The sequence below is a fragment of the Rissa tridactyla genome, chromosome 7 (assembly GCF_028500815.1).
Source record: "Rissa tridactyla isolate bRisTri1 chromosome 7, bRisTri1.patW.cur.20221130, whole genome shotgun sequence".
Taxonomy (NCBI): Eukaryota; Metazoa; Chordata; class Aves; order Charadriiformes; family Laridae; genus Rissa; species Rissa tridactyla.
In genome coordinates, this window is record NC_071472.1 from 43,554,328 (window position 1) to 43,567,099 (window position 12,772).

Genomic DNA, 12,772 nt, shown 5'->3' on the forward strand with positions numbered 1-12,772 from the left:
ATGTAGCATGGGGAATAAACAAGAGGAGTAAGAGACGTGCACGTGCCTGCAGGGCTATCCCAACAAAGATGAAGTCAGGCAAAAATGCCAGGAGGCCTGCACAGATGAACAAGGAACTCTAGCACAAACACAAAAAGGAGGCCTACAGAGGGTGGAAGCAAGGACAGTTAGCCCGGGAGGAATACAGAGAAAGTGTCTGACCGGCCAGGGATCAGGTTAGAGCAAGCTAAAGCCCGGATAGAGTTTAATCTGTCCAGGGACATCAAGGGCAACAAGAAAAGCTTCTATACGTATGTCAGTGATAAAAGGAAGATTAGGGAAAATGCGAGCCCTCTCTGGAATGTAATGGCAGACCTGGACACCCGGGATATGGAGAGGGCTGAGGTACTCAATGACGTTTTTGCCTTGGTCTTCACTGGCAAGAGGTCTAGCCACACCGCCTAAGTCACAGAAGGCAAAGGCAGTGACTGGGAGAATAAATAAACCACCCACTGTAGGAGAAGATCTGGTTTGAGACTGTTTAAGGAACCTGAAGGTGCACAAATCCATGGGACCTGATGAGATGCATCCATATGGGTCCTGAGGGAACTGGTGGATGAAGTTGCCAAGCCTCTATCCATCATATTTGAGAAGTCATGGCAATCTGGTGAGGTTCCTGCTGACTTGAAAAGGGGAAACATTACCCCCATTTTTAAAAAGAGAAAAAAGGAAGACCTGGGGAACTACAGGCCAGTCAGTGTCACCACTCTGCTCAGAATGATCATGGAGCAGATCCTCCTGGAAAATGTGCTAAGGCACATGGAAAATAAGAAGGTGACAGGCTGAGAGAGTTGGGGTTCTTCAGCCTGAAGAAGTGAAGGCTCTGGGGAGACCTTATAGCAGCCTTCCAGTATCTGAAGGGAGCCTACAGGAAAGTTGCAGAGGGACTTTTTACAAGGGCATGTAGTGGTAGGATAAGGGGTAATGGCTTCAAACTGGAAGAGGAGAGCTTTAGATATCAGGAAGAAAGTTTTCACAATGAGGGTGGTGAGCCCCTGGCCCAGGTGGCCCAGGTTGCCCAGAGAAGCTGTGGCTGACCCATCCCTGGAGGTGTTCAAGGCCAGGTTGGATGGGGCTTGGAGCAACCTGGCCTGTTGGGAGGTGTCCCTGCCCAGGGTAGGGGGGTTTGGAACTAGGTGATCTTTAAGGTTCCTTCCAATTCTAACCATTCTATAATTCTATGTGCGCATGCAGCCCAGAAAGCTGGCTTTATCCTGGGCCGCATCAAAAGAAGCGTGGCCAGCAAGTTGAGGGAGGTGATTCTGCCCCTCTACTCTGATGATTTTTGAGGACCTTTGCAACCCAAACCATTTTATGACTTCTAGTAGGAATATTTTGGTATTGATGTGTGCTTCAAGGTGCTTAGTTGTATGTTGGTTAAAAAAAGGACTGATTAGTAATCCCATTCCTAAAAGGGTATAGGTTCAGTTAAATGTTAGCACCTCTCCTGTGCGCACAGGAGTAGTGACTCTTTATGTAATCCTTTCCTTCTGTTAGCTTACATGGTATCTTTGGCAGGGCACTCTTGAAAATTAAATTTACCATAAAAGGACAAAGTACCTCTTGGAGATTACCTTTGTATGAATTAGTGTCATAAGTAGGTGGTGACCCCAAAGGAGCAACAGAAAAGGCCTTGAATCCTTTACTGTAACAGATGCACGTGGCCTTGTGGCATCGGAACCTGTTAGGTACAGATGTGATGTGGATTAAAAGCTAGCAATGGTGTGCTGTGTAATGCTAGTAATGAGTGTGCTGAGCAGCGTAGCATCCAGTTGCTTGCAGATGGAAATGTGGAAGCATAACAATTTGTGCATCTCTAATCCTAACCTTGGCTCAAGATTTAAAGAAGGCGTTCGTGGTGGGTTGGTTTTTTGTTTTGTTTTGTTTTTCCTCCAGGATCCTTACTATGCGACTCCCCTACTGTTAACACGCTTTGAACATCTGCCCTATTTTACTGTGTTTCTGGTGACGGGATCACCTGTTTTCTTGCATACTTTTTTCAGCATCTCTTTGGCAGGATGCCAATCGGTACAGATGTGGAGTCAGATGGGATCTTTATTTATTTCAGTTTATGTGGTTATATACGGTCATCTCCTGTTTGCATACACATTAATATGATAGATCCATAGAATGGTTTGGGTTGGAAAGGACCTTAAAATTCATCCAGTCCCACGCCCTGCCCTGGGCAGGGACACCTCCCACTAGACCAGGCTGCTCAAAGCCCTGTCCAACTTGGCCTTGAACACCTCCAGGGATGGGGCAGCCACAGCTTCTCCCATCCTGCAGTCCCGTGCTTCCCTGTACCTGGGAGAAGGAAGAACATGAGCAGTCCAGCAGTGGCAATGCAAGACCAGCAAGGTTCTTCAGAGGACAGGATATCAGACAGTTTTAACGCAACACAAAAGGAAAGGTGTTACAGAAAATAGGGAAGACTGAAACAGTGATGCTTGCCCTCGCTGACCTGGTGATTGCAGAGGAAACTACAGCCCCAGAGATCCATGGCTGATGGAAGAAGTTGCAAAGAGGAGAGGCACCCATTTGGCAAGACCTTTTGCAGCAAGTACTATATGATGACTGTAAATTGCCAGGGAAAGGCTTACTGAGCAGCGTGGTTCCTAGAATTAAGATTATTTTAATCTTTCTGGATTTCTGTGGTACATCTTGTGCAAATGAAAGTTGTACCAGGAAAAATAAATCTCCAGTTCTGTGGTTGTGCTAATGCTCAAATGCTACTCTTACCATATAGTCCCAAATTTAGCAAAAGTGAAGCGACTGGGCAAAACTCAACTTTATTCTGGTTACTTCTAATGCAATCAAGCATGATGAGATTAAGTATAACTAAACCATGGAGGCAAACACATTTTTATCCTGAACTAAATTTTTATGTGGGCTTTGGTTCACTGCTGTGCACAAAGAGTGAAGCTGGCTGTGAAGGGGACAAAGTTCATCACAAACAGATGCAGTTGCTTTGAGATGCCACATGGTGAGGGCCATGGCTTTGCTGAAACTTGGCCAGACAGCTGCATCACTTGCTTTTCTGCAAATACGCAATTAATATGACTCTTCATAAGCCCTCATGTAGTTGCACCACTGTTTTTACAGGTTTTTGTTCACTACTCGGGCACCAGGCAGATAATGATATGCAAGTCCCATGCTCATTGTCTGGGCAGCTGCACACAGCTGTGTGCTTATCTGGAGCAGGGTAGACTATAGTAAGGGATCCTTGGTCACTATTTTTCTGCCTCTTACCCTTGTCTACCTAGCCTTACCCAGGCTAGCTACTCTGTTTTGCATCTTTGCTGTACCCCGATTTTGTCTCTTGTCGGAAATGAGACAGCAAGGTTTAAATAATTTTATGCTTTCCCTTTAACTTTTTTTTTTTAATTGAGTCTTGTCTTTCTTCGTCTCTGGGATTCTGCCCCAGGACACACACGCACAGCTTATCTGTTGTTTCTGGCACAGAGCAGCCTCCGCGGCTTGCTAAGCCAACACCTCTTGTACAAGTTTTGTGGAAGAGAGGAACTGAGCCTTGTAGGATGCTGAGCTGCCAGTATAGCCAAGTATTGCCCCCAAGGCTGGGGAAGTAGGTGCTTTTGTATGTTTAGCCAAACCACTCCCTTGTGCAATGCGCTTCCCTTTGAGGACAAGAGCAGGTGATCCCTTACAGATATAGGAGCAATGCCCGTTTCATTAATATACTGATGTATCAGCTACTTTATGTGCTTAGTTATATTTATGCAGTATCACTGCCCCTCTCCTGGGCAGAGCAGAATAAAACCCCAGAGTGGCTGTTGCTTCTAGTACATCTTACTTTTTAAGGCCTTTAGCAAACCGCCTTGCCTGGGGAGAACAGCTTTCTTGCAAGCTGTTCATCAAGCAAAATACCTGCTGTCTCCATTTCTGGCTGGAACATAATTCTCACCTGTGGTGGTTTAACCTTGGCTGGCCACCAGGCACCTAAAAAGCCATTCTCTCACTCCCCCTCCTCAGCATGACAGGGGAAAAAATGAGATGAAAAAGCTTGTGGGTCTAGAAAAGGACAGGAAGATCATTCACCAGTTAGTCATGGGCAAAACAGACTTGACTTGGGGAAGATTAATTTATCGCCAATTAAAAATAGAGTAGCATAGTAAGAAACAAAAAAACCAAAACTAAAACCATGCCCCACCCCGGCCCCCCTTCAGAAGCTATGGGGAAACAGTTTTGGTTTTTTTCTTCTTTTTTTCCCTTTATTAACAATCAGAAAACATGAGGCTCTCCCCTAAGACCTGAATAAACCACTGATCTCCACATCCAATATTTTACTTCTCTTCTACCACTGATGCCAAGCTAGTAGTCTAAAGAGTGTAAAATGCTGCGAAGAAGGCTCATTTACACTCACTGGCATCTGCATTGGTCACAATTAGCTATGGCTGTATACCATAAGTGACTAAAATGACATCTTTAAGGCAAAGAGCACTTCGAGATTCTACTGGCACAAGCACCTTGCACCTCTGGTTCTATGTACTCCTATCCGACAAGCGATTGTCTCTTCTGTACTCATCTTTGTAGACTGTATGTTCTGCCAGTAGCGGGACAGTCATGGATTCTCTAATGACTGTTTTCTGTGCTGTGATTATGTCAGTTTGTGTAGGAGGGGCAGAAAATAGCAGCTATTTAGCATGAGATGATCCATTCAGCTGCAGTGTCAAGAAGTCTTAGTGGTGGGCTCAAATTGATGAAAAAGGCTGTTTTCACAGAGATGAAACGGGTGGGAAGAGGGGGTAGATAGCATTTTCCAAGTAATCATGTGTCTGTTCCCACTGGAAACTGAAAACTTTGTTTAAATAGCATCCCTCCCCAAACATATTTGCTGTCGTAAATACCGTGCTATGAAAAGTAATGCCTTCAGAGATGAGTGTGATTGCAGGGACTTGACTGTTCTGGTCAGCTGTCCTTAAGCAAGACTCTAGCCTGTGGTGCTCCTTGCTGCTAGCCCTGATCTGCTGTTTACAGTATGATCTCAATCTTCTGTCATGGAAATAAAAATAAAGATGAGAGGAGCAAGAAAGAAACAGCTGTTGGCTTTACGCTTGTGCTCGTTTTGATCCTTGCATCCTGCTGTTCGTTATGATTCAACCCCCTGCCTCCAATACAAGTATCAAGCTTTCTCAAATCCACTTACACAGGTTATTTCAATAAACTTTCCACACGGTTTGTAAATATTTGTTAATGTTGGTGTGAACCTATTGAGCTAGAGCTTTTTTTACCTCTCCTCCTCTTAATTGTACGTTACGGTTTCTGGTTGCTGTAGTTTATATCAGTGTAATAGTATGCAACCGTAGAATTGCACCTTTCCAACCTTGTGAAATTATTCTTGCGTGTCTTCTGTGTGGTAAGTGATGCAGTTCTATCTCCCCAGTCACGAGGTTGCCTATCTGGCTTGATTGCTTCCTTAGTATCTAAAAGTTCCTACAATATCCTTTTAGGAAGATGATGGTTGTCCAGTATGCCACGCCTTAAGTATCTAACCCTTGGAAATTGAGTGTGATTGCTTCACAGTGAAATAATCAGGGACAATAAGGCTCCATGTGGAATTTGACAGCAGACAAACGGGTGGCTTGATTCTCATGGATGTCCTAGGCCTGTCCTTACCCGCTGTATTTGCAGCGGAGACGCTACCTTCTACAAGTCCTCCCTAATTGTTTCACTGTGGTCTGGAATGACTTTTTCACATCCATGTTTGCACAAAGTTCTCTACTTGTGGGGCGAAGAGCACCTTTCCGAGTCAGGTTGCTGTCTCTTTGTGTGTTTCTTTATTTCCTGGTGTGTGCTCTGTGATGCTCACAACGGATTTGTCTATCTGCATCTCTGCAGCAAAGGGGATGCACTTCAGAACTTAACTTTCATGGTACTTGGTGCTATGAAATTTTTTACTGCGTGGTCATTTTTCCAGGAAGTGTAGAGAGGATTGATTTGGCCCAGAGGTCCTTTGGCAGCTACGGAGTATCCTTGCGTCAGCTCATCCTATGGGAGATTCAGCCAGAGAGAACAACCTGGCCTTGCTTCTACTGCAATTGCTGCTTTTGCTTGATAGAAAATACTGTATAGAAAATAAACTTCATTCTGAGCATCCAAAAAGCCCCCTTCATATTTGGGATACAGGTATGTCTATCAGCTCTGATGCCATCTCCTTTCCAGTCCCAAATATTAAAATTAAGTGCGACAAATAGGTCATGTGCGACAAATAGGTCATGTGCAGCTGAATCAAACAGTTTTTTATAAGCTTTTAGCGTGCAGTTGTGCCCCTATGAAACTTTTAGCTAGGTTTTGTATTGCTCCCCCTCTCACTCCCTTCCAGTTATTTGCAATTCGTATGGCACCCAGCCAATGAGCCTGCAAGTGTTACTGAGAAATCACTGAAATACTAAAAGAGAGCTTGGCTATCTGTTTTGCCCCCAGACTGTTTCTGTTCTGTGAGCTCAGAACAGAAGCTGCTGATTGAGTGAATTTGAAAACTAGGTCTTGCCACGTTCACAGGGATTTGCTCTCTGGAGGTGAGTTGGTTTTGAAGCAGGATGCGTGTGTGTTTGACACTAAAATATGGTAGTTTTGTTGTTTGTTTCCCCTTGCCTTCAAAAATAATTAGTTTAAACCTTCTTGGGAAGCATTGATGATTTAGTTCAACTGAGCAGGGCTTTTTTCAGGCTGGCAGAAAACAAAAATCTTGACGATAACTCTTTGTTGATGACATGCCTGCAGAAAAATAGTTATCTGAAGCAGTTCAACATTTGAGGTTAATGCAGCTCAATTAGGCTTCTGGTATTATTTTTTTTTCTTTATCCAAGAATGAGAAAGATCTTTTAACAAAATAGATCTTTTAACGAAAAGCGTTATTGTTAAGCTGTATATCTAGACAAGTGATTTACATAAAACAAACAAACAAAAACCAAACAAAACCAAACTACAGAATTTATGAGCTGATGTATAGGATTTGTCAGCAAAAGTAGCTGCACTTTAATGGAATTTCACAGCATGCAGTCATTGTACTTCCGGGTTGGACTGGGTCGGACTGTGTACTGGACCAGGGATTTGAAGCAAGACCTTCTCGAGCAGGACCATCTCTCACAGGTCTGGTTCAGTGAGCTCTGAGCAGCACCATTAGTGCTCCGTGCTCATAACTGTGCAACGAGCAATATAAACCCAACAAGAGAAGCTGCTCCATTGTACTACACCCCGAATGACAGCCTTCTAGTAGGTTTTATTTTAAATAGCCAATCTAATGTAGCTTACCTGACAGTGTGATACCAGGCATATCAGTTAATTGGCTTGAACAAGCTGTTTGAGTAAATAGATATGAGCATTTTATTTAAATACAAGTTGCGAGTATTGATCAAACCTATACAGTCTGCACAGTAGTCTCATTAGAATTGTATTCATTTAAGTGGATTTTAAATCAGAATCATCAGATCAGCAGGAAAAGCTGAGGCTTTCACTGTTCAGCAGCATAAACACTACTAAACTATATCAGCTTCCCCTATTAGGTTGTAATTATTTGATTATTTTGTGCCTTTTTTTTTTTATTTTAATCCGTGTGGGTTGTTCACTTGAACTTGTGGCCACAAGTTTGTGAACCCTTATGGTCTGTTGTGAGTGCATGGTCTTTGGGGATTTTGCTGGTATTTTCTCATAATGTAAACCCTAGGTTGGTGAACAGCTAACACGGGAAACTGCAGTGGGAGTGCTGTGTGTTGAAGTGGTGAGGTGTGAATGTCCTCATCTCGAGTTTGAGGTCAGAATGCTCACTGTAAAGCCGAGGGAGGTGGACTGGGAACTCATGCCCCCGGCTGCAGAGGTAGGGGCACTGACTAACCCTGCCTGCCTAGCTCTCCTCTTCCAGCACAGCGTTGCTTGAGGATTTAAACATACATCTGATATTTGAAGAGATCTTGTTTCAACGATGTCTGGGCCAAGTTAGACAAAGGTACTTCTGCAGCCCAGCATGTGTAGTTAAAGCAGGAAGCTTAAACATGCTGAAGTAGAAGGGACTTGAAATGTTTTTACTCTTGCCTACAGAGACAGTTTAAATAGAACCAGGATCTAGTAATGTGCTTCACTTAGAGCTGTACGTTTGCAGCTGTAAGGAGTATGACGCTTGTGACTTATTACAGACTGTCCAAAAAGCTCTGGACTGTCTAAAAAGGAAGTTCTCTCAGCCAATGCCTCCGCGAGTGCCTTCCTTGCAGTGTGTATCCTAAGCAGCTGGAAGGCTACACCATCAAGAAACTCTACAGTAATGAAGCATGGATATTTCAGTCTTGGAAAACCGTGAGAAGGGAGATCCTGCTGCCAACTAGACAAGCTGAGTTGTTTGGCCAGAGTGGTGTGCATCTGGTGAAACATCTAACAATCTGTTGAGCGTGTCCTCCAAAAGGCTAAGAATAAAATAGAAGATTAGAAAGAAATCCAAGTGGTTTCTCGTATAGATTTGTTGTGACTTTCATTCCTGGGATTTAAAAGGAAAAATGTAATTGAATTTCCAAGGAAGGCAGAGCATTAGGGAAGCAAAGGAAGCCTATCTGGGAGCATCTACTCTGGTGTAGATAAGGGGATACTGGAGGCAATACAGGTGAAGACACAAAGGGGTTAGTTCTCTTTCAGTACTAGTTAAATAGCCTTGAATCAGGATTTGGAACCTAGAAGATAAGCATTTTTCTAGGTGGGAATTATTGTTTTGGACCGGAAAGCTTAGACTGATCTCAGTGGAGAAGAAAACATCTGAAGAACTTTCTGAAATGGCTTCTGGCTGTGCTTCATTGGCAGGTTCATTCACGCAGCAGGCATGTTGGCATAAGTGATGATGACTTGCTCCTCCTCAAGGCAGGCATCTGACACAGTTTACCAAAAGCATTGAAAAGAATGGCTAAAATAGCAGGGACTCAGTGAAGGGAAACAAAGATAATGGCAACTGTGTGAAGCAAACAAAATAAGAACAAGCACAGACTGATCCGCATGAGGAATTCAGGCCTGCCTGCCTGGCACTGGGGTGTGATGGTATGTGAGCAAACAGATGCCCAGGATGCGTTGGGCTCTGTTACTATCTCAGCAGAGCCAGGCTCCGAAGATGTGACCCACTGACAGAGACGGCAATGTTGAATAGCTCTGAGCTGAAAAGCTCCCCTTTCTGTACTGAAAGACTGTCTTCTGCTGGGAACATTCTCTGCCTCTTAACTTTGGTGGGGTAAACGACATAGGAAGCTTCGTGATCCCAGGAAAGCGCAAGTACTCTGTAGATGTAGGCTCTTGCAGCTTGAGTCTAAGCTACCAAGCAAGTTAAGAGGAGGATGCCAATGACTTGCCAGGTAGTAGAAAATGAGGGTAGAAATTAAATGGCAGATTTGATGCACCTGGAGGGGCCTAGGCTTCAGAGGCACCAGTGCAGTATGCTGTGTCTTGCCCTGTGGAGGAAGCTCTCTGGAGGAATGGCTAACAGTACAGATTTAAATTCCCATTTCTACAGACGCACAGCTGGTACCAAATCTGGGCTTAAAAGCATCTTTTTTGAAAGCTTATTCTTGGAATATGTTAAAACTCTTAGCGTTTCCAAAGCAGACAAGAGATCATCCGTGCAAATACAACTTCTTTGAGACAGAGCTGTGCTTTTGGAATGGAGCATCACAGGAAGTACCAGGCTGCACTCTAGCTGGAGTGGCAGTTCCCCTTAAGCTGCAATCCTTTTTATCTTCCTTCAGTCCTCACTCAAGCCTATCTGTAGTATGTTGCTGTAGTTTACAAAAATAGACTTGCTTCCTCCATTCTTAAGTATGATGAGTCTGCTGACAGCGGTGTTGTCAGCTGGTTTGTAGTTGGGCTTTGTTAAACCAAGGTGCTAATACCCTTTGATTCATCTGTTTGACTACAGTGAAAGGCTTAAAAGGGCGGGCTCCAAGGCTCTGCACTGGATTTGTTTGTAAATGTAGACACTTAATGGTGAAAAAAGGTATGCCATCACTTCAAAGCCTAAAGAGGAGTATCTAAACCTGTGCCCTCGGCACTTTCAAACCATAATTAAGAGTTCAGGCATGTTTGGCTGAGGAAGCTTGTTAGCTTGACAGAGGAGGGGGATTGTTTTCCCTGTAATGTAAAAGATTGAGCCCTAATTACCTAGCTGAACATTTGGTGTCGCTCATGCTGAGTGACTGAGTGCAGTGGCTGAACATATAATTTCACTTTGGGGGATGATTGTAATCGCTTGGCCAGCAAAGTACCTGATCTTGTCACGTTTTGCCGCAGGGAGCCATTCAAGTCCTGGAGATCCCGATGTCTTTTCTGCAGCGTGGGAAGGAAATGAAAAGAAAACAGCAAAACTGCTTCTTTCATGCATTCCTGGGCTGTGCTTGCTACTGCAGTATCCCAGAGCCATCCCAGCAACGTGTTAGGTGACGTGAGTAACATCTGTCACATGCTGTTTGTTCTTTCATCCTCCTCCCAGGGGTGAGTGCTGTGCAGTGGCCTTGCTTCAAATGTACACGCCTTTATACGTTTGTTAAAATGTATGTTCACCCAGAAGACAAAGCTGCTGTCAGAACTGCCATGGGTGTATTGAATGGTGATGCCGTTTACTGGAGGAGGATAGTTTTGTGGCTAACAGAATTGAATTTTGTTTAGATTTGGTCTGTAGTGCAGAGGAGAATTCAGCCTGCCAGAGAAGGAGGGGTGTATAGTTGGGTTTATAGTTAAAGAGCTATTCTAAGAAGATTTGGGGGTGGCTGAAGAAATCACATTGAAGTGGGGCTCTATTTCACTCTAGTGATTGAAAGTCCTTCTTTTGTTGCCTGCTGTCAGATGTACTTTGACAAGCTTTGCACTGAATCTGTTGGAGCCATCCCTGGCACATCCCCTCGTGCTTCACAACCATTACATTAGTGGGATGGGAAGATATTAAGGCAAATCCCTGCTAGGCTGGCAGGTTGCCTGACAGCTGACCCAAGCCAGAAGAAGCACTGCTCTGGGGATTTAATTGGCTTGTTGCACCAGAGTAGGCTGTCAGGCGAGATCGATCACTGTGAGCGAGAGAGTTCAGCAGTTCACCCTGTAAGATCGTCTCACGAAGGCATGCTAACGCAGCCTCGCTCTGCGCTCCCTTCAGGAGCTAAAACACTTCCTGGGAAGAGTGCCTTAAGAAGCAATCCGGAGTTTTGGGCCCATCAGCCTCAGTGTGTGGAGATGGTGGCAGCAAGGACCAGGGTTTCTCAGATGGAAATGGTGATTTCGTCTAAGTGTGACTGCCTCTGGCAACTAAAAGGCTTTAAATTAGGGATGGTCTGAGGCAATTCCTTTATACTAATTCCTCCACTGAGGCAATTCCTCCACTACAGCTCAAACTAAAGAAGCTCTAACTGAAGCATGCTGAGGTTGAAAAACTTGTGTCAGTGGTACCAGTATTCATTTGGAAAGCTTGGGGATTAAACATAAAAGAAATGGCAAGAGTAGACTGTCTTCACTTAAAAAAGACCCCGAATGTGTAAAGGATGTAAAAGGAAGTGGATGATGCCTGTCTTGCTGTACTGGGTCTGGATGGGATGGAGTTAATTTTCTTCGCAGCAGCCTCTATGGTGCTGTGTTTTGGATTTGTGACTAATGCAGTTATAATAACACAGCAGCATTTTGACTATGGCTGAGCAGTGCTTGCAGTGTTGAGGCTTTCTTTTTCCCACTCTGCACCCACCGGCAAGTAGGCTGGGATGGGCAAGAAATTGGAAGGGGAGACAGCCACAACATCTGACCTGAACAAACCAAAGGGATATTCCATGCTGCATGATGTTGTGCTTAGCAATAAAAGCTAAAGGGAAGTAGGAGGAAGGGGGATGTTCGTGGTTATTGCCTTCCCAAGTTAAGTTACATGTGCTGGGGCCCTGCTTCCCAGGAAGCAGCTAAACATCTGCCTGCTGACAGGGAGTAATGAATAAATTCCGTATTTTGTTTTCCTTGAGCACGCAGCATTTGCTTCACCTGATACACGGTATCTCCATACAAGAGTAATCGCAGACTGGTTGAGGTAGGAAGGGACCTTTGGAGGTCATCTTGTCCAACCCGCCTGGGCTTCCTCTGTTGGTGAACTCTGGGTTCCCATCTCCGGACAGGAGCTGCTTGTCAGGCTGCTGTGCTGGGTTTTCCCAAAACAGCTGTGCTAATTAGACTGGTGCCAGGTTTCTTTCATTTCTTAGAAGATCTGTTTCCTTGGTAAAACAAATGAAGCTGGAAGTGTTTTGAGCAGTTGTTTTTCTTAATATTTTATTTTTACAGGTAAAACTCGATTTTATAGAGAGCGACATGCAACCTTGCATCTAAGAATCTATATAGTTCTGTATCGCTTGCTTCATATGAGAGAAAAATAGAGTCAGAATTACCTGCTGTACATCCCTTCAGCTGTTTTTAGTTGTGTTAATAAACATCTGCCAGAGTCTGACCTCGGATGCAAGCTAAATTCTTCTGTGCAAATGTTTGCTGTAAACAATGTACTTGTTATCAGGGAAGTTAAAAAGAGGTGTGCTGGATACTGAAGGGAATGAACATTTGCCAAAAGATAAACACACAGCAGTATCTGCTTTCCATTCCTAGACTAAGGGAAAATCTCACTGCTGCAACAAAACATTAGCTGTATGAGCTAGTACACGTGAATTATTTGAGGCAGTGTGTATATAGGGGGGTGTGTGGTTCTGAATTTATAGTATTGTCAGCATCCTGCTTCTAG

At 44.1% G+C, this 12,772-nt stretch overlaps 1 protein-coding gene across 22 annotated transcripts in view; it reads left to right on the plus strand.

Moving 5' to 3' along the window:
* TRPM8 (transient receptor potential cation channel subfamily M member 8) overlaps positions 1–12,772 on the plus strand; it is a 152,488-nt gene that overhangs the window by 60,121 nt on the left and 79,595 nt on the right. For 14 of the 22 annotated variants that reach the window (XM_054209564.1, XM_054209581.1, XM_054209567.1 and 11 more), the window contains one exon: positions 10,312–10,462. The exons of 6 other annotated variants lie outside the window; for them this stretch is intronic. In XM_054209564.1, coding sequence (XP_054065539.1) covers positions 10,397–10,462 — 66 coding nt within the window. In that variant the 5' untranslated portion in view covers positions 10,312–10,396. Of the gene's footprint in view, positions 1–6,165; positions 6,184–10,311; positions 10,463–12,772 lie in introns of those variants that run through there. 2 more of the 22 variants (XM_054209570.1, XM_054209576.1) reach the window with 2 other exon arrangements.